The sequence below is a fragment of the Kogia breviceps genome, chromosome X (assembly GCF_026419965.1).
Source record: "Kogia breviceps isolate mKogBre1 chromosome X, mKogBre1 haplotype 1, whole genome shotgun sequence".
Lineage (NCBI taxonomy): Eukaryota > Metazoa > Chordata > Mammalia > Artiodactyla > Physeteridae > Kogia > Kogia breviceps.
Window position 1 is genome coordinate 24,741,409 of NC_081330.1, and position 21,958 is coordinate 24,763,366.

At 37.7% G+C, this 21,958-nt stretch overlaps 1 protein-coding gene across 16 annotated transcripts in view; it reads left to right on the forward strand.

Annotated features, from left to right (window-relative positions):
* Positions 1-21,958, forward strand: part of THOC2 (THO complex subunit 2) — a 128,629-nt gene that overhangs the window by 59,984 nt on the left and 46,687 nt on the right. For all 16 annotated transcript variants that reach the window (XR_010838744.1, XR_010838742.1, XR_010838743.1 and 13 more), the window contains exons 9-12: positions 818-910; positions 3,915-4,070; positions 4,678-4,850; positions 6,100-6,295. Coding sequence is in view for 13 of the 16 variants with exons in the window: in XM_067024043.1 (XP_066880144.1) it covers positions 818-910; positions 3,915-4,070; positions 4,678-4,850; positions 6,100-6,295 (618 nt within the window). In the remaining 3 variants the exon portion in view is untranslated. The remainder of the gene's footprint in view (positions 1-817; positions 911-3,914; positions 4,071-4,677; positions 4,851-6,099; positions 6,296-21,958) is intronic.

Sequence of the window (21,958 nt, forward strand, 5' to 3'; positions counted from 1 at the left end):
AACACCTATCACAATTGTGGGGGGGGGCTTACTTACAAAGATCTCATTTTCAGTGTTGAGTAGAAGCAGAACATAATGTATTGTCACTGTTTGCTTTTTATTTGCATTTTGCCATTTAGTAATTGCTAGTTGTCCTCACGTCATTCTTCTATTCATCTGACCCCAAGCAGTTTAAAAATTAGGGAAAAGTCTTCTTGATAGCACTCAAAGATCCTTCTGTTTCTCTGAAGGGTCCATAGGGCTGACCTGGAATTGTCCATTCCTTGTTTAAAATGAATTATTCATGTGTATTAAGTAGAGACACCTGTTTTGAAGGGGAAATCAGCTGACAAGCAGATATACTTAGCATAAACCCAAGAAATAAAAGAATAGGAAGAAAAGTATAAAGCAGACACAGATGGTTCCGTACTTCCAAATTTGTCAGTCTTGTCTATCTGCATCTCCACTGAGAAGTACTTGAAAAACCAAGTTAAGAAAACACACATATAAACAGAAACCCAAACTAGATATTATGCAGTATAAAATCTCATTCTGTTCAAGTTTCAGATTTTATTCAGATATCAACATGTATTGTAAAGTGTGTCCATTTTTGAAACTGCTTTCCTTGTGTTCATCAGATGTGCCATTGTGAAAAGGGATATTCACATAATTATCTTTGTCCTGAATTTGGATGTTATTTATGATCAGGAAGAGCAATGAAGCTTATTGTTGACCTAGAGTTATTTGATCTAATTGTGCTTAATTATTGGTAGATAAATGGATATGATTTTAGTTGTACTTTAGGCACTAAATAGAAACTTTTCTTTTGTTTTTCAAGGAACCAAATGGAGAGACTCCTTCATCTTTGTACAGAGTTGCAGCAGTACTTCTACAATTTAATCTTATTGATTTAGATGATCTTTATGTACATGTAAGTCCAGTGGGCTGCTAAGAATATTTGGTTGTTCATCTCAGGGGTGGGGAAGAGGAGTAGGCAGCCATATATAGCACTCCAAGATTGGTTCTAGGCTCTCAAGTCTTAATTTTTGAAGCCCTATTGCATTACTGCTTTGTGTTCACTTTATAAAGTGAATGAATTTAGTTCGTTGGAACCATGGAAATGAACTACCTTTTGTCACCATTATAGAATTCAAGGTTGGCTATGAAATTAAAGTTCTTAATTGTCGTCAAGGCATACCTCATGGAGAGCAAGGCCAAGTTCTAATCAATGTGGTTTTAGACTTCTGTATTATACACAAATTAGCGGAAATACGAGATTACCTAAATAGTTCTTCCTTCTCACCCAAATGTTAATTTTAGGCATTCAGTATGAATGGGAAACTTTTTGTATACTTTAAAAAAAATGGCTTCTTTTATGTTTTTACTGGATAATAAATGACTGGTATTGTGCTTTTATTGCTGGATCTAGGATTTAGAGGAGTGTATATGTGATTATGATTTATGATCTCTAGTTTAGCAACAGCTTAGCCTGTCAGTTTGAAAACACTAGGTTTGTAACATAGAAATTCCTGTTTTATTAAGTTGTGCATTAGGATATCTATGAACTGTCCAAAGCTGACATCATCTTCACCGCCTTTGAAATCACTTCCTTGCCTGTCATTGCATATTGTGGTTACAGAGTTGAATGAAACTTGATCACTACCTTGGAAGCAGTCATAGTCTAGCAAGGGAGAAAACATTTTGCATAATACAATAAGTACTTTATTGGAAGTATTCACAAAGTGCTGTGAGGGCCCAGAATAGATAGTGACCATCTCTGTCTTGGGGGGATTTTGGAAGGCTTTTCCAAACTACTGATGTTGAACTGGGAACTTGATAGATGAGTAGGGTAGGTGTTGGCCAGGCTTAAAAGGTGGGAAGCTTTGTAGGTAGAATTAACCTAATATAAAGGCAGGAGGTTTGAAAAAGCTTCACTGTCACCTTAGGGAAACAGCAGGAAGCTCAGAGTGGTTGGAGCCTAGGGTGGTATGTAGGGGAAATGAGGAGGGAGAAAGAATTAGGTTGGGGGCCAAACTGTGAAGGGTTGTTAAGTGCCATGATAAGGAGTTTGGATTTTTTTTCTTGTTGATAGTAGAGAGCCAGTCAAGAGTTAGAGTAGAGAAGGGATGTACAAACTGAAAACATGGAAAATTGGTCAGAAAAAGGAGAATCTGAAGACGTAGGTATGAGTTTATAGGCAAGTGTAAACTGGTAGGACAAATGGAAAGTACAAAAATGATGATAGATTTATTACTGATATTTTTCAGTTTAACTTTAAATATAAGCAGACTAAGTGTTCCTGTTAAGGTGACAGAGATTTTCACATGGGATTAAAAACCAGTTTATTGTTTACATGAAACATCTAAAACCTAAGGACAAAGAAAGGTTGAAAGTAAAATGGTGGGAAAAGTATACTATGGAAATTATTATTGTCAGATAAAATAGAGATAGTCACTTTATAATAATAAAGTTCTGTTTACTGGGAAGATATAATTGTTGTAACTTTATATACACCTAATAACATATTCTCAAAATACAGAAGACTAGAAATTGAGAGAACTATAATTAAAAACTTAGATTTAACCCATTGTAATGGGAGATTTTAGAGGCAATTGCAGTAGGCTAGGTAAAAGATGAGGACCTGTGGTAGATATGTGATAGATATATAAGTAAAGCAATAAAAATGGGTTTGATTGCCCGTGGAGAGAATAAAGAATGAGAAAAAGTCTCATTTACCTCCTTGTACCAGTCAATAATGCATTTTCTCCCACTCCCCTTTTTTGATTAATGGGATAAAGTCTGTAGTATGTGGCTTAATATTTCACTGTGTCTCCTTTTATTATTTACTGATTATTTACTTTCATTAGACTTAGCTACTGAAATAGATTATGCATTTCTAGGGACAGGAATGCTTCTTTTATAGCTCACCATAGTGCCTAGCAAAAGCTACTAAGTAATGGTTTGTTGGTTATGTGTCTAGGTTATTTTATGAAATGTCCACATTAGCCATCTTCCACTCATACAAGATGGCTGAACTTGAGATACTTGATCATTTGTTCATAATGGAGGGTCAACTATCCACATATTACCTTTTCTTTTGTCATAAACTAGAAACTAGTTTGTGATTTAAGTCAAATAGGTATCTAGAAAATGAAAAGTGAGATGTCAAGCTGTTCATAATTTTTCGACTTGAGATTTTTCTTTTTTTTTTTACTTATTTTTTTTATAGATATGGAAAGTTTATTTCTAGATCCCATGGAAATTTAATGGAGTTTGTAGAGCTTTTTATTTTATAACTAGAAGAAAATGTGTGTATTTTCTAAGCATGACAACAGAAGCAAGCAATAATAAAGGAAACCTGTATAAATTAACAGGGCTGCTCTGAGAGCTATACCTATAAGTATAATCTTTTTCTTTTTTGCAGGTTCTTATTATCTATTTTATACATATTAGTGTATATATGTCAGTCCCAAGAGATTTTTCATTTAGAGAAATCAACTTTGCCCCTTTATGTCAATCAGTAGTTTACCTCTCCCAAATTGGATCCGTATGTAGTACTTTATTTAATTTGGAGTTTGGCCTTTAAAGGGGAAATCTGTGATATTTTTAATGGAACAGGTACACATTTTCTTGGGTAAACTAATAAATTCAATGGTAAGCATCACTGTTGTAGTATTATATTAATTTAGGACCTCTGACAGAAGAGATGAAACTTTGAATTGCTACCTGAGTTTAAAAGGTGTACAAAATTCAGGTACTTAATCCTGTCAGGTTATATGAAAATAATGGAGAGAGACCTATTTAGAAGGGAAATTATGGACAGAAATAGGCCAGACTTCTTGTTTAGTTTTATCAATAGAGAGTAGATAGTGTTCGCATTTTGTATGTGCAAATAGTATTAGCTGTTTTATGAAATTTTAATGAACCATTTTTAGCTTCTTCCAGCTGATAATTGTATTATGGATGAACACAAACGAGAAATTGTAGAAGCTAAGCAGATTGTTAGAAAACTTACAATGGTTGTACTGTCTTCCGATAAAATTGACGAACGAGAGAAAGAAAAGGAAAAAGAAGAGGAGAAAGTGGAGAAGGTATATAGTTTATTCTGATAAAATTAACATTGTCTTCTGGATTTAGAATTACGAAATTTAACTTGTGATGGTTAATCAACTTATGGAAGGATAATTTCTTAGTTTTGATTGTGGTGAAACCTGGTTTTTGGAATACAAATTTGCAAAGGTGGTTTTGCTTTTAATCTGATTGGCACCTTCCCAAAAGAGGCTGCAATGTTTTTTCTTATATAAATTTCAGAGTGTATTCTAAATAAGATGACACACGTATTGACTGTATTTGTGTTCTGTGTATTAATGTCTCTCATGTCCTAAAGGGATTCTTAAAGATGAATGAATTCTAGTTCCCTGTGGCACAATAAAACATTAAGTAGGACGTAATTTAATTCCAAGTCTATAAACTGTCATGCTTTGGCTGCTAAATGAAAAGGCAGATCCTGTTGTTTTTTTCCAATCACTAAAAAACTTGATTGTACTTTCAGGAAAATACTGTTGCAGTTCCCATGAATGGCAGCTGTTGTTGACATACATTGTTGTATTGTTTGGCTTAATTTTTTAAATGAAAAAAATATAAAGATTTATTGGTGTCTGTATTCTGAGTATCTTTGCTGTAATTATTCCTTTTTAGCCACCTGACAACCAAAAACTTGGTTTGTTGGAAGCCTTGTTAAAGATTGGTGATTGGCAGCATGCACAGAACATTATGGATCAGATGCCTCCATACTATGCAGCTTCACATAAACTAATAGCCCTTGCTATTTGCAAGCTTATTCATATAACTATTGAGCCTCTCTACCGAAGGTATGTTACTGTATGCTTTACTAATTGAGGTAGAAATAGTTTAGGACTACAAAAAAAATCTGCATATTTATCTTGTCTCCTCAAACCAAGCATATATTTTAGTATGTTTTATCAGAAGATAAGAACTATTCACAGAGCATATCAGTTTGGCAGGTATTAATCAGTGACTTGTGTCCTATCATCTAGACCAAGTGTTGCAGAATTTGTGCCGCAGTGTTGTCTAAAAACTGTATGTTAGACTTCTAGGTTGGGTTTGCTCCGTTGAGAGTGAAAACTCCATTCGTCTGTTTTTGACTTTTCCTCCTCTCTTGGGGGGCAGAGAATTCCTAAGGTTTTTACTTAGTGTAATTTTCCTCTATCCTGGGTTGAGTGGCTCTGAGTGAGGACTTTGCCTCTCTGCTTGCCTTATCTCTCCTGGCATATAGGCTGCTGTCCTGGGAATTGCTAGTGCAGCCTCTCTCATCATCCCTAGTTACTGTGTCGACCAGTCCGCTAGCCCTCAGCCTACTTGCAGGATACTTAGGAGCAGTACTGGCAGCAGCTCTGGCTTCAGCCCCACAGATCAGAGCCTGCCTCAAAAGCCCCAGCCTTGTGACTCGTGCATAGCTGCTGGCTGCTGCCTTCAGTGCCACCTGGGCTGTGGACCATGAAGGCTTCTTCTCAGAGAGTGACCCCTGTGACTCCACAGCGGGACACCTGCTCAGCAGGTGAGAACTCTGGGCATGCTGTCCTTTTTAGTGTGACACACCCTCTTTCATTATGCTGCTCACCTTCCCTACCACCACCTACCTCATATTCAGTCTAGGTAGTGGAAGCCAGATTGAGAAATGTTTATTAACTTGAATCAGTGTTGTTATATCCATATTTTTCTGTTTCATCTTCGTGTCTCTGAGGTCCATCCCTTGTTCCCCATTCCCATATCCAGATTCCTGATATTGGCCAAATTGAACTAAAAACAAATTCATATGATGTATGTTAAATGTTACTTGGAATCTGCATTTCTCTGATTTCCTTTTCTTATGCAGTTAGTTTGAAACAGTCTCTTAAGCTCTGATTTTTTTTTCAAATGAATATTGTTTTTGTCTTTTTCTACCAGTTAAATTATTTGGTATAGTGAAGTTAGGCACAGTTGAAATAGAGAAAGCAAATATAAGCAAGAAAAGTTTTACTTACTGATTAATATGACTGTGTTAACTTAAAATGGGGTATTGTATAGTTATATATGTATAAATTTTCCTTCTTTTTGTAGAGTTGGCGTTCCTAAAGGTGCTAAAGGCTCACCCGTTAATGCTTTGCAAAATAAGAGAGCACCAAAACAAGCAGAGAGCTTTGAAGATTTGAGGAGAGACGTCTTCAATATGTTCTGTTACCTTGGTCCTCACCTTTCTCACGATCCCATTTTATTTGCAAAAGTGGTGCGGATTGGCAAGTCATTTATGAAGGAGGTTAGTAAGATTTTTTTTCTTCCAAGCAGGAAACTAAATTATGGAAGGAAACTGTTCTGAGTGTATTCTCTAGAAATAAAAAGAAAGTAACCTAAGTGTCCATCAACAGATGAATGGATAAAGAAGATGTGGCACATATATACAATGGAATATTACTCAGCCATAAAAAGAAATGAAACTGAGTTATTTGTAATGAGGTGGATAGACCTGGAGTCTGTCATACAGAGTGAAGTAAGTCAGAAGGAGAAAAACAAATACCGTATGCTAACACATATATATGGAATCTAAGAAAAAAAAAAGTCATGAAGAGACTAGGGGTAGGACGGTAATAAAACACAGACCTACTAGAGCATGGCCTTGAGGATATGGGGAGGGGGAAGGGTAAGCTGTGACAAAGTGAGGGAGTGGCATGGGCGTATATACACTACCAAACGTAGGGTGGATAGCTAGTGGGAGGCAGCCGCATGGCACAGGGAGATCAGCTCGGTGCTTTGTGTCCACCTAGAGGGGTGGGATAGGGAGGGTGGGAGGGAGGGAGACGCAAGAGGGAAGAGATATGGGAACATATGTGTATGTATAACTGATTCACTTTGTTGTAAAGCAGAAACTAACACACCATTGTAAAACAGTTTTACTCCAATAAAGATGTTAAAAAATAATAATAATAAAAAAAAGAAAAGGTTATGTTGAGTAAGGTTTGGGGAGAGTCAGTTGTGTCCCAACCATTTATATATAAAAACTTAAATCCAGCCAGATTATTAGTCAAGTCCTCCAGATAGGAAAATATGCTTTGGACATGTGATTGCTTTTTGAATCCCCTTATAAATAGTAGTTAACTCAACATTCTTTCCTCTTGCTTTTCTTCTGCTCAGTTGTTTTCTTGGCTGCAGTTTTGAATCATTGCCATTATTTGTGTGAAGTCCCTTCAACCTCAGACTGTTCAGGATCCATTCTTTAATTTTTTTTAGTAAACTTTTAATTGAAATAAAACATAATACAGAAAGCACACAAACCATAATTGTACAGCTCAGTGACATTTTCCAAACTAAACATCCATGTGTCCACCATTTAGATCAAGAAATAGAACAGTACGAGCACCCCAGAGTTTTCTTTATATGCCCTTCTAATCACTACCCCAAGGGTAACTTTATGTTATTATTATTATTTTTATTGATATATAGTTGATTTACAATATTGTGTTAGTTTCAGATGTATAGCAAAGTGATTTGGCTCTACATATATATGTGTATATATATATACATATATATATATACACATATATATATATTCTTTTTTTTGGATTCTTTTCCATTATAGTTTATTACAAGATGTTGAATATAGTTCCCTGTGCTATACAGTAAATCCTTATTGTTTGTCTATTTTATATATGGTAGTGTACATCTGTTAATCCCACGCTCCCAGTGTATCCCTCCTCCCCCTTCCCCTTTGGTAACTATAAGTTTGTTTTCTATGCCTGTGAGTCTGTTTCTGTTTTGTAAATAAGTTCATTTGTATCATCTTTTTAGATTCCACATATAAGTGATATCATATAGTTGTCTTTCTCTGTCTGACCTACTTAGCTTAGTATGGTAATCTCTGGGTCCGTCCATGTTGCTGCAAATGGCATTATTTCATTCTTTTTTATGGCTGAGTGATATATTCCATTGTGTGTGTGTGTGTGTGTGTATGTGTGTGTGTATATATAGCTATATCTATATATATTATATATATACACACATGCATATATATATATATCTATATACCTATATAGATATATATATAGATATATACATATACACACACCACATCTTTTTTATCCATTCATCTCTTGGTGGACACTTAGGTTGCTTCCATGTTTGATTTGTTATTATTATTATTATTATTATTATTTTTGCGGTACGCGGGCCTCTCACTGTTGTGCCCTCTCCTGTTGCGGAGCACAGGCTCCAGACGCGCCGGCTCAGCAGCCATGGCTCACAGGCCCAGCCGCTTCGCGGCATGTGGGATCCTCCTGGACCGGGGCACGAACCCATGTCCCCTGCATCAGCAGGCGGACTCTCAACCACTGTGCCACCAGGGAAGCCCAGTAGTTCTTGATTGCTGTGTAATATTTCATTATATAGATATAACAGAGTTTATCCATTCACCAGTTGATGGGCATTTGGGTTGTTTCTAGTTGGGGGCTATTATAAATAAAGCTGCTATGGATATTCTTGTACAAGTCTTTTTTGGGGGGGGTGCATATGTTTTTGTTTCCTCAGGAATGGGATTGCTGGGCCATATGGGTAAGTGTATGTTTAACTTTTTGTCAAACTTTTCCAACATGTGTATACCATTTTGCATTCCTGGGAGCAATGTATGTGACTTCCATTTGCTCTACATCCTCATCAATACTTGGTGTTGTCAGTCTTTTAAATTTTAGTCATTCTAATGGGTGTGTAGTGCTATCTTTTGTGCTTTTAATTTACATTTCCCTGATGATCAGTGATGTTGAGCATCTTTTCATGCCCTTATTTGCCATTTGTAATCATCTTTGTTGAAATGTCTATTCAAATCTCTTGCCCATTTTAAATTCAGTTGTCTTTTATTCTCAGTCTGATTTGCCTTGTCATTTTGTTTACTGTCTTTTGAAAAGCAAAAATTTAAAATTTTGATTGATTCCAATTTAACAGCACTTCTCTTTTATAGTTTGCTCTTTGTGTTCTAAGAGATCTGTGCCTAACCAAGGTCTTAAAGCTGAAAAGAATACACAATTTCTTTTCAATTGTAAAGCAACGTAAGCAAAAGAATATAGAAATCATTACAAGCACAAATGCAGTTTTCTCCAGTGTTTGGTGATTGCACCTAATTTTAATTTTTGACTACAGTAACTATGTAGAAAATTTAACAACTGTTGTGTATTAAACACTTGAGACCTGAGATGTTTGATTTGGCTTTAAATACTTAGCTGGTAGATAAATTTTTTTAATGTTAACAAATTTATATTGTGTAAAGGTATACTGAAGAAATCTGCTATGTAGTTCATTACTATACATAATATTTACTGTATAGCATATATCCATATAAAAAAAGAAGTATAACAGTGTTTCATTATCTTGATCCTTATTGGCTGAAAGGGATGTCATGTTAACTAGTACTTGTTTTTCCCATTGCATTGTATTGGGAAGCATGTGAAGTCAATTTGTCCCATTACTGGTGATGTTAACATAGATCACTTGGTTAAGGTTATGGCTGCCAGGTTTCTCCAGTGTAGTTATTCTTTTTCTCTTGTTGTTAATATGTATCCTGTGGGGAGATAGTTTGAGACAATGTAAACAGCCTCTTTCTCATCTTACGTTTACCCACTAATGGTATTCTTTTTTTTTTATGCTATTCTTTTTCATTGAAAATCTTAATGTTCAGATCTCTTGTTCTGAAATTCTTTCTTTGGCTACAATAGCATAAACTTGTAAGCAGGAGACCAAACATCAAACTTGTAGAAGTCCAGTATACAGACATAGGTATAAACATGTACAGATACAATATTGTTATCAAGATACACAGGTGCTAAAGCTGTTACTCTTCCACTCTGCCATTTCCATTGCAGCCCTCATTTATCTCTGTTCTATCACAATTGTGTCTGGTGCCTGCCCCTAACTCTAGTCTCTATTTTTGCAGAGGTAGAAGGGCAGAAGGGAAGCAGAAAAAGTTTATTTTGATCCCAGTGTGGGAAGAAATCTGTCTTCTCTCATTGCTAAGGTTGTGGTAGGAAAATTGAATCTTTCCAATGATCTGACTTAGAATTTTGGTTCATTTTTTTTACCCGAAAAACATTTCACTATAACAAATCATTATGTGTTTATAGGTTTAAAAGGCTTATTTATGTTGCCTAGCTAGGAATTTAACCCAAGTTTATAAGATTGCTTCCAAAGGGGGAATATGACCTTAGTTCCAAATAATGTATTTACAATTAAAAAATCTTTAACAAATGTCTCATTCATAAGCTTGAGGTTGCTTGTATATATAACTTATGCATATTTAAAAAATAGTTTATGTTAGGTATCACTTAACAGAATAGTCTTTTCAGCCTATAGTTATTTGAAATCATTTTAGTCTCTGATTGTGTGTGTGTATGTGTATGTGGTTATGTATTTCTGAAATTTTAGGTATGTAGTATAGGACTATCTAGTACAGTGAACCTCAAACTTTACATGCATCAGGATCACCTGGGGGGTCTCCTTAAAATACAGATTGTTGGGCTCCATCCTCAGTTTCTGATTCAGTAGGGCTGGGTGGGACCTGAGAATTTGCATTTCTAACATGTTTCCAGGTGCTACTGATCCAAAGAGCAAACTTTGAGAACTGTTGTTCTAGTATATTAACCAATTTTGGTCCTTATTTCAGTCTTTAAAAGAGGGAGGTAGCTCTGTAGAATATTTCTATATGAATGCACATGTTTTGCTATCTTTAAAATTTTCTTTAATTATGAAGCACAGCTTTAACATGCTCACCTGACATACTTAAATGTCTTTGATAGCACCTACACACATAAAGATGGATTCCTTGGTGCTTTTTTGCATCCAGCTGATGTTAGTGGATTAAGTTGTTTCCGATAGTGATTACTAATATTGAGCTCTTACCCTGTGTCAGGCCCTATTTTAGTACCTTATACGCATCAGCTCATTTAATCTTTACCAAGCCTTTTGTGCTCTAGTTAAGTAACTCGTCCCAGGTCACACAGCTAGTATGGGACAGATATGCGAGTTCAATCCAGGCAGTCTGGCTTCAGAGGCCAAGCTCAAAATCATGATGCCCTACTGCCTATACAAATGTAGTGTGTCTGAAATTGAAGAAATGATTGGTTGTCTAAGTTTTTCAATTCTTGAAATTCCTTGCTGTTTTAAATTATATTTGTATCAGTGGTGTTTTATTTTATCTCTGCAGTCTCTGTTTTCATCTCATTCTGTGTATCTCATATCCAAGCTTTTCTTGTCTTACTGAGTTCATAATATTTTTTTCTATGACAATATGCAGATACTTTTGGAGAATCTGTGTCTGTCCTCTGTGTTCTACTTTCTTCCAGACTTAAGTTCATTTGTCTTTTATATGCTTTTTTGGGGCTAATTATGTTTCCATAGTAGCCACAGCATTTCTTTTCATCTTAATATGGACAACTTCTTTCTGCTATAGTGTGAGTGAATCCTCCTACCCTTCCTACCTTATTTGTGACCAGTCCTTCTCCCCTCAAGCTACAGTTTGAGTATTGGGTTCTCTTTTCAATCTTTTCTGTAGTCTGGAATAGGGGAGTGAATAAGCTCAGTGAGGCTGAGTATAGCCCTCATTTAGGGAACCTCTGCTTTGTCTTCTGAGATCCTGTTACCCATCCTATGCTAGGCATGCCCAACCAAGTGGGTATCCAACTCCCTTGGGGTTTGATTCTCTCATCCATCTGAGCACAGTTCCTTTGAGAGACAGCAAGCCTTAGCAGCCAGAATCCTGCTGGGCTTCTACTCACAAGGGTTTCTCCTCAGGCTACTCATTTACCTTGCAGGCCACATTGCCTAAAGGATTTTGTTGACTTACCTTCCTTGCTTCATACTTCTGGGGATTGGGTTAAGGTCAGGCACCATACCACACTGTCTGTAGTTCAGAATCTTATGTGTGTTTGTGTGTGCATCACCTTGAAGTTAATAGCATAATTTCCTCTTTTTTTGCTTGGTTGGTGGTGAATTTGGGACATTAAAAAAACCAAACAAATAGGAAGATGTACTTTGTTCATTGCATTAGGGATTGGGGGAGAGAAATTCTGTGTTTATGCTTCACTCTGTCATCTTAATTCAGTTATCTCACTGTCTCTTTATATGGCTATTTCTTATGTTGGCCTTTGGTAAAGAGCCGAAGTGCTCTAAATTGATTGACAGATAAAGCTTAGAGAAACCTAGAGTCAAAGGGTCAGGATATACCTTAGATTGGGTACTAGATGATATTCAGAATAGTTGTGATTATGATAATTGTGGTAATGTGGAAGAATGTCCGTATTCTTTTTTTTAAAAATTAATTTATTTTTATTTTTGGTTGTGTTGGGTCTTCGCTGCTGCGTGTGGGCTTTCTCTAGTTGTGGCGAGCAGGGGCTACTCTTGGTTGTGGTGTGCGGGCTTCTCATTGCGGTGGCTTCTCCTGTTGCGGAGCACAGGCTCTAGGCGCATGGGCTTCAGTACTTGTGGCTCGAGGGCTCTGGAGCGCAGGCTCAGTAGTTGTGGCACACGGGCTTAGTTGCTCCATGGCATGTGGGATCTTCCTGGACCAGGGCTCGAACCCCTGCGTTGGCAGGCAGACTCTTAACCACCGTGCCACCAGGAAAGTCCCTGTCCTTATTCTTAGGAGGTGCACACTGAATTTTTTTGAGATAAAGTATCATGTCTGCAATTTTTTTTGGTCAAGAAAAAAAGGCAAAATGTTAATTGTTGAATCTACATGGTAGATATATAGGTGTTTATGGATAAGTATACTATCCATTCAACTTTTATGTAAACTTGAAATTTTTCATAATAAAAGTTAGGGTTCCTAGGGAGAGAATGTACCTTAATACCATTGATCCTGAATCTCTAGTTTATGAACCAGCTACTTTAGAATTTTGACTTGATATTTATTGTTTTTTGTTAGCTATTAGGGGAGGGAGAGTCTGTGATCCTGCTTCAGTCCATTTATTTCTTTTCAAAATTGAAGATCTAACCTGGTTGTGTGGGAATAGAGCTCAAAATTAATATTCCTTTTGGATGAAGGTATGGGATTCAATCAAGTACAGTGGAATTACACCATACCTGTGCTTAGTTTATGTGAATGTGGCCAGACTTGTTCCATCAAAATACTCAGGGTGTATGTCTAGGAGGAAGGGTGAAATTGGAGAAATTTTTTTCTTTCGTTTTGGTTCAGTTTCTCAGGTGTCTTAGAGAGCATCTCACCACATTCAGTTAGTTTAGTTTTTAAACTGTGTTTTCGTGTGACATGGCCCCCTAAATGCAAGCCAGTCACTTTATTTCATGTTCACATCTCATGGTCACTTAGTGATTTCTCCTAATATTAGAGGGGAAAAACAGTCTTGAGTTGGACTTAAATGAAAGATAATGTGTCTGTATACTTTATAGATGATATAAGGGATTTTTTAAAGGGTAATTGTGAGTATATGTAATTTTTACTTTATGTGTTGACTTGGGAACCTACCTTGCCCACAGATTCTTCATTTAAGGCTGTCCCCCTAACAGAGTAATTAAAGCATTAGAAATTGATAATTAGGTGAACTGGTTTCATCAGGATGAGCTGATAGCTACTTGCTAGTAATGTGACCTTAAGCTGGTCACTTTTCTAAGCCAGAGATTCGTGGTAATAATATTTGGCTTATCTAGCTCCTGGGGTTGCAATATGGATCAAATGAGATATGTCTAAACATGAATTAGATACTAATAATTAGGTATTCAATTTTAGAGAGTTAAAAAAAATAGTTGTCATGAATTTTTTAGATCATAATAAGTTATCACTTGTGTAAGCTATCAGTACACTAGCTTTTGATGATTTTTTAAAAAGCGTTAATAATATACTTTAATCTATTTCTATCTTTAAATATAAGATGCCACTTTAAAGTAGCAGTTTCATTTCCCTCAAGAGTAGATTTGATTTTATGTAGGAATGCCTTTAGCTTCTTTATGTTGTAGTGATAGATGTTTTTTCCCCTCTCATTTTTGAAATTTGTTATAAATTAGTAACAAATCAAATAATTTTTATCAAATAAAGGAAATTTTTGTTGCTGGGGTTTCATGAGTGAACTAGTCAAGGGTAGTATGGACACATATCTCTCCATTTAAAAAAATACATCTTTATTGGGGTATAATTGCTTCACAATGCTGTGTTAGTTTCTGTTGTACAACAAAGTGAATCAGCCATATGCGTACATATATCCCCATACACCCTCCCTATCCCACCCCTCTAGGTCGTTGAAAAGCACTGAGCTGATCTCCTTGTGCTGTGCTGCTGCTTCCCACTAGCTATCTATCTTACATTTGGTAGTGTGTATATGTCCATGCTACTCTCACTTCGCTCCAGCTTTCCCCTCCCCACTGTGTCCTCAAGTCCATTCTCTGTGTGTATGTCTTTATTCCTGCCCTGCTACTAGGTTCATCAGTACCATTTTGTTTTTTGGTTTTTTTTAAGATTTCATATATATGCCTTAGCATATGGTATTTGTTTTTCTCTTTCTGACTTCACTGTGTATTACAGACTCTAGGTCCATCCACCTCACTACAGGTAACTCAATTTCGTTTCTTTCTATAGCTGAGTAATATTCCATTGTATATATGTGCCACATCTTCTTTATCCATTCATCTGTTGATGGACACTTAAGTTGCTTCCATGTCCTGGCTATTGTAAATAGAGCTGCAATGAACATTTTGGTACACGACTCTTTTTGAATTATGGTTTTCTCAGGGTATATGCCCAGTAGTGGGATTGCTGGGTCGTATGGTAGTTCTATTTGTAGTTTTTTAAGGAACCTCCATACTGTTCTCCATAGTGGCTGTATCAATTTACACTCTCACCAGCAGGGGAAGAGGGTTCCCTTTTCTCCACACCCTCCCCAGCTTTTATTGTTTCTAGAGTTTTTGATGATGGCCATTCTGACCGGTGTGAGATGATATCTCATTGTAGTTTTGATTTGCATTTCTCTAATGATTAATGATGTTGAGCATTTTTTCATGTGTTTGTTAGCAATCTGTATATCTTCTTTGGAGAAATGTCTATTTAGGTATTCTGCCCATTTAAACAAATATTATAGATCCTGCATGCTGCAACTAAGAGCCTGCATGCTGCAACTAAGAGCCCACATGCCACAACTAAACATCCCGCATACTGCAACAAAGATTGCGCACACGGCGACAAAGATCCCATGTGTTGCAGCTAAGACCTGGCACAGCCAAATAAATAAATAAATATTAAAAAACCAAAAACAATCAGAACCTTGATTATAATTCTTATTGTCCAAGTGGAGACAGACACTGCTATCATTGGCACTCTAGATTTGGAGCCCAAGTTTAATCTATAACACCCTTGCTTTTTAATGAGTCTGAGCAGGGAAAAACTGTTAGGATGTTTATATTAGTACTTGTATTATCGCCTATAATGATTGGTTTGAACTCAGGTCACTTTAGCTATTACTGAATATCTTCATGTGACAATTCTAATCAAGGTGTAGAATCATAGTTAAGGTAATAAATTACAAATAGGATCTTAATTTTTCCCATTAGCTATGCTTTTTACCTAAGAGAGGTATATAAACATACAAAGATAGGCCGATATTAAATCGATTAGTAGGCAACTGTAGACTCTATGTACAAACAGTGTAGTTTTTAAAAAAATACATGTTTTACAAGAAAGGAAGGCAGAATTTTTAGTGTGGACCACATACTCGCTGTAAACAATTAATTCAACTGCTGTACCTCTTCTCCAAGGCTGTTTCCTGAAATTCAACCTCAGTGTTCAGTTTCAGAAAAAAAAAAATTCATAGTGTGTGAAAGAGAGGTAACATTTAAAAGTTACCCTGGGATAAGAACTGAGAGCCAGCACATATGGTCATCCTGTGTGTGGGTGACCATATTATTCATTCCTTGGCATCTTAGTAGAGATTTGTATTGACTAAAAAAGAAAGGTGGTGGCAGATAGTACTTTTCATTTAGTATCCCTTCCTGTGTTTTCATAAATGATGTATCAAAGTTAAGGGGTTATTTCTAAGTGTTTTGTAAAGTTTTTAAGAGTTTCTGATTGAAAGTTAAAAAGGCTTTGAACAAAAACATTGAAAGGCGATTCTGTTATCTCTTCTCCAGGCTTGGTAAACTCAGGTTCCCATAACTTTTCTTTTTAAAAAATATTAATTAATTTATTTTGAATCTTTAAATTTAATTTATTTTTTATACAGCAGGTTCTTATTAGTTATCTATTTTATACATATTAGTGTGTATATGTCGATCCCAATCTCCCAATTCATCCCACTACCCCTTTCCCCCCTTGGTGTCCATATGTTTGTTCTCTACGTCTGTGTCTCTGTTTCTGCCTTGCAAACAAGTTCATCTGTACCATTTTTCTAGATTCCATATATGCGTTAATATATGATATTTATCTCTTTCTGACTGACATCACTCTGTATGACAGTCTCTAGATCCATCCACGTCTCTACAAATGACCCAATTTCATTCCTTTTTATGGCCGAGTAATATTCCATTGTATATATGTACCACATCTTCTTTATCCATTCGTCTGTCGATGGGCATTTAGGTTGCTTCCATGACCTGGCTATTGTAAATAGTGCTGCAATGAACATTTTGGTACATGATTCTTTGAATTATGGTTTTCTCTGGGTATATGCCCAGTAGTGGGATTGCTGGGTCATATGGTAGTTCTATTTGTAGTTTTTTAAGGAACCTCCATACTGTTCTCCATAGTGGCTGTATCAATTTACATTCCCACCAGCAGTGCAAGAGGGTTCCCTTTTCTCCACGCCCTCTCCAGCATTTGTTGTTTGTAGATATTTTGATGATGGCCATTCTAACTGGTATGAGGTAATACCTCATTGTAGTTTTGATTTGCATTTTTCTAATAATTAGTGATGTTGAGCAGCTTTTCCTGTGCCTCTTGGCCATCTGTATGTCTTCTTTGGAGAAATGTCTATTTAGGTCTTCTGCCCGTTTTTTGATTGAGTTGTTTGTTTTTTTGATAATGAGCTGCATGAGCTGCTTGTATTATTAGAGATTAATCCTTTGTCCATTGATTCGTTCGCAAATATTTTCTGCCTTTCTGAGGGTTGCCTTTTCATCTAGTTTGTAGTTTGCTTTGCAAAAGCTTTTAAGTTTCATTAGGTCCCATTTGTTTATTTTTGTTTCCATTTCCATTACTCTAGGAGGTGGATCAATAAAGATCTTGCTGTGATTTATGTCAGAGTGTTCTTCCTATGTTTTCCTCTAAGAGTTTGATAGTGTCTGGCCTTACATTTAGGTCTTTAACCCATTTTGAGTTTATTTTTGTGTATGGTGATAGGGAGTGTTCTAATTTCATTCTTTTATGTAGCTGTCCAGTTTTCCCAGCACCACTTATTGAAGAGACTGTCTTTTCTCCATTGTATATCCTTGCCTCCCTTGTCATGGATTAGTTGATCATAGGTGCGTGGGTTTATCTCTGGGCTTTCTATCCTGTTCCATTGATCTATATTTCTGTTTTTATGTCAGTAACAAAGTGCCTTGATTACTGTAGCTTTGTAGTATAGTCTGAAGTCAGGGCATCTGATTCCTCCAGCTCCGTTTTTTTCCCTAAAGACTGCTTTGGCTAGGTTCCCATAACTTTCAACTTACAGGTTATATTTTCCCATTTCTAAGTTATTTTGATGGGTCTTATTTAGACCCTAACAAAAGGATTCTTCTATTAGAGTAGTTTTAAGACATAAATGTGTAGTTCTTAGCCTATTACATGGCATGTAGTAATCAATGAATGATAGTTAATAAGGACAGTGACATGAAGCAGAGAAGATGGCGGAAGAGTAAGACGCGGAGATCACCTTCCTCTCCACAGATACATCAGAAATACATCTACACGTGGAACTGCTCCTATAGGACACCCACTGATTGCTGGGAGAAGACCTCAGACCTCCCAAAAGGCAAGAAACTCCCCACGTACCAGGGTAGGGCAAAAGAAAAAAGAATAAACAGAGATAAAAGACTAGGGACGGGACCTGCACCAGTGGGAGGGAGCTGTGAAGGAGGAAAGGATTCCACACACTAGAAGCCCCTTCATGGGCGGAGACTGCAGGTGGCAGAGGTGGGAAGCATCAGAACCACGGAGGAGAGTGCAGTAACAGGGGTGCAGAGGGCAAAGCAGAGAGATTCCCACACAGAGGATCGGTGCCGACCCGCACTCACCTGCCCGAGGGGCTTGTCTGCTCACCCACTGGGACGGTTGGGGGCTGGGAGCTGAGGCTGGGACTTCCGTCGGATGCCGGGAGAGGACGGGTTGGCTGCGTGAACACAGCCTGAAGGGGTTAGTGCACCACGGCTAGTCGGGATGGAGTCTGGGAAAAGGTCTGCAGCGGCCGAAGAGACAAGAGACTGTTTCTTGCCTCTTTGTTTCCTGGTGCGTGAGGGGAGGGGATTAAGTGCACCACTTAAAGGGGCTCCAGAAACGGGCGTGAGCCGCGGCTATCAGCGCGGACCCTAGAGATGGGCATGAGACTCTAAGGTTGCTGCTGCCACCAAGAAGCCTGTGTGCGAGCACAGGTCACTCTCCACACCTCCCCTCCCGGGAGCTTGTGCAGCCCGCCACTGCCAGGGTCTTTTGATCCAGGGACAACTTCCCCGGGAGGACGCAGGGCACGCCTCAGGGTGGTGCAACGTCACACTGGCCTCTGCTGCAGCAGGCTAGCCCCGCATCCGTACCCCTCCCTCCCCCCGGCCTGAGTGAACCAGACCCCCGGAATCAGCTGCTCCTTTAACCCCATCCTGTCAGAGCGAAGAGAAGACGCCCTCAGGTGAGCTACACGCAGAGGCAGGGCCAAATCCAAAGCTGAATCCCAGGAGCTATGCGAACAAAGAAGAGAAAGGGAAATCTCTCCCAGCAGCTTCAGAAGCAGTGGATCAAAGCTCCACAATCAACTTGATGTACCCTGCATCTGTGGAATACCTGAATAGACAACGAATCATCCCAAATTGAGGAGGTGGACTCTGGGAGCAAAATATATTATTTTTTCCCCTATTTCTCATTTTGTGAGTGTGTATGTGTATGCTTCTCTGTGAGATTTTGTCTGTAGAGCTTTGCTTTCGCCATTTGTCCTCAGGTTCTAACTGTCCCGTTTTTTTTTTCTTTTTTTTTAACTTTAAAAAATGTTTCTTCGTAATAATTACTTTTTATTTTAATAACTTTATTTAATCCTACATTATTTATCCCCTTCCTTCATTCCTTCCTTCCTTCCTTCCTTCCTTCCTTCCTTCCTCCCTCCCTCTCTCCCTCCCTTCCTTCCTTCCTCCCTTCCTTCCTTCCTTCCTTCCTTCCCTCCCTCCCTCTCTCCCTTCCTCCCTCCTTCCCTCCTTCCTTCCTTCCTTCCTTATTTTTTCTCCCTTTTATTCTGAGCTGTGTGGATTAAATGCTCTTGGTGCTTGAGCCAGGCGTCAGGGCTGTGCCTCTGAGGTGGGAGAACCAACTTGAGGACATTGGTCCACAAGAGACCTCCCAGCTCCACGTAATATCAAATGGTGAAAATCTCCCAGAGATGTCCATCTCAACACCAAGACCCAGGTTCACTCAACGACCAGCAAGCTACAGTGCTGGACACCCTATGACAAACAACTAGCAAGACAGGAACACAGCCCCATCCATTAGCAGAGAGGCTGCCTAAAATCATAATAAGGCTACAGACACCCCAAAACTCACCACCAGACGTGGACCTGCCCACCAGAAAGACAAGATCCAGCCTCATCCACCAGAACACAGGCACTAGTCCCCTCAACAAGGAAACCTACTCAATGCACTGAACCAACCTTAACCGCTCGGGACAGACACCAAAAACAACAGGAACTACGAACCTGCAGCCTGCAAAAAGGAGACCCCAAACACAGTAAGATAAGCAAAATGAAAAGACGGAAAAACAGCAGATGAAGGAGCAAGGTAAAACCCCACCAGACCTAACAAATGAAGAGGAAATAGGCAGTCTACCTGAAAAAGAATTCAGAATAATGATAGGAAAGATGATCCAAAATCTTGGGATTGAATAGACAAAATGCAAGAAATATTTAACAAGGACCTAGAAGAACTAAAGAAGAAGCAAGCAACGATGAGCAACACAAATGAATGAAATTAAAAATACTCTAGATGGGATCAATAGCAGAATAATTGAAGCAGAAGAATGGATAAGTGACCTGGAAGATAAAATAGTGGAATTAAGTACTGCAGAGCAGAATAAAGAAAAATAAATGTAAAGAACCGAGGACAGTCTCAGAGACACCTGGGACAGCATTAAACGCATCAACATTCGAATTAGAGGGGTCCCAGAAGAAGAAGAGACAAAGAATGGGACTGAGAAAATATTTGAAGAGATTATCATTGAAAACTTCCCTAATATGGGAAAGGAAATAGTTAATCAAGTCCAGGAAGCACAGAGAGTCCCATACAGGATAAATCCAAGGAGAAACGTGCCAAGACACATATTAATCAAACTATCAAAAATTAAATACAAAGAAAACATATTAAGAGCAGCAAGGGAAAAGCAACAAGTAACACACAAGGGAATCCCCATAAGGTTAACAACTGATCTTTCAGCAGAAACTCTGCAAGCCAGAAGGGCATGGCAGGACATATTTAAAGTGATGAAGGAGAAAAACCTACAACCAAGATTACTCTACCCAGCAAGGATCTCATTCAGATTTGATGGGGAAATGAAAACCTTTACAGGCAAGCAAAAGTTGAGAGAGTTCAGCACCACCAAAGCAGCTTTACAATAAATGCTAATGGAACTTCTCTAGGCAAGAAGCACAAGAGAAGGAAAAGACCTCCAAGAACAAACTCAAAACTTAAATTAAGTAAATGTTAATAGGAGCATACATATGGATAATTACCTTAAATGTAAATGGATTAAATGCTCCCACCAAAAGACACAGACTGGCTGAACGGATATAAAAACAAGACCCATATATATGCTGTCTACAAGAAACCCACTTCAGACCTAGGGACACATACAGACTGAAAGTGAGGGGATGGAAAAAGATATTCCATGCCAATGGAAATCAGAAGAAATCTGGAATAGCGATTCTCATTTCAGACAAAATAGACTTTAAAATAAAGACTATTTCAAGAGACAAAGAAGGACACTACATAATGATCAAGGGATCGATCCATGAAGAAGATATAACAATTGTAAATATTTATGCACCCAACATAGGAGCACCTCAATACATAAGGCAAATACTAACAGCCATAATAGGGGAAATCGACAGTAACACAATCATAGTAGGGGACTGTAACACTGCACTTTCACCAATGGACAGATCATCCAAAATGAAAATAAATAAGGAAACACAAGTTTTAAATGACACATTCAACAAGATGGACTTATTGATATTTATAGGACAGTCCATCCAAAAACAACAGAATACACATTTTTCTCAAGTGCTCATGGAACATTCTCCAGGATAGATCATATATTCGGTCACAAATCTAGCCTTGGCAAATTTAAGAAAATTGAAATCGTATCAAGTATCTTTTCCGACCACAACGCTGTGAGACTAGATATCAATTACAAGAAAATATCTGTAAAAAATACAAACACATGGAGGCTAGACAATACACTAAATAATGAAGTGATCACTGAATAAATCAAAGAGGAAATCAAAAAATACCTAGAAACAGATGACTATGGAGACACAATGACCCAAAAACCTATGGGATTCAGCAAAAGCAGTTCTGAGAGGGAAGTTTATAGCAATACAGTCCTACCTTAAGAAACAGGAAACATCTCGAATAAACAACCTAAACTTGCACCTAAAGCAATTAGAGAAAGAAGAACAAAAAAACCCCCAAAATTTAGCAGAAGGAAAGAAATCATAAAGATCAGATCAGAAATAAATGAAAAAGAAATGAAGGAAACAATAGCAAAGATCAATAAGA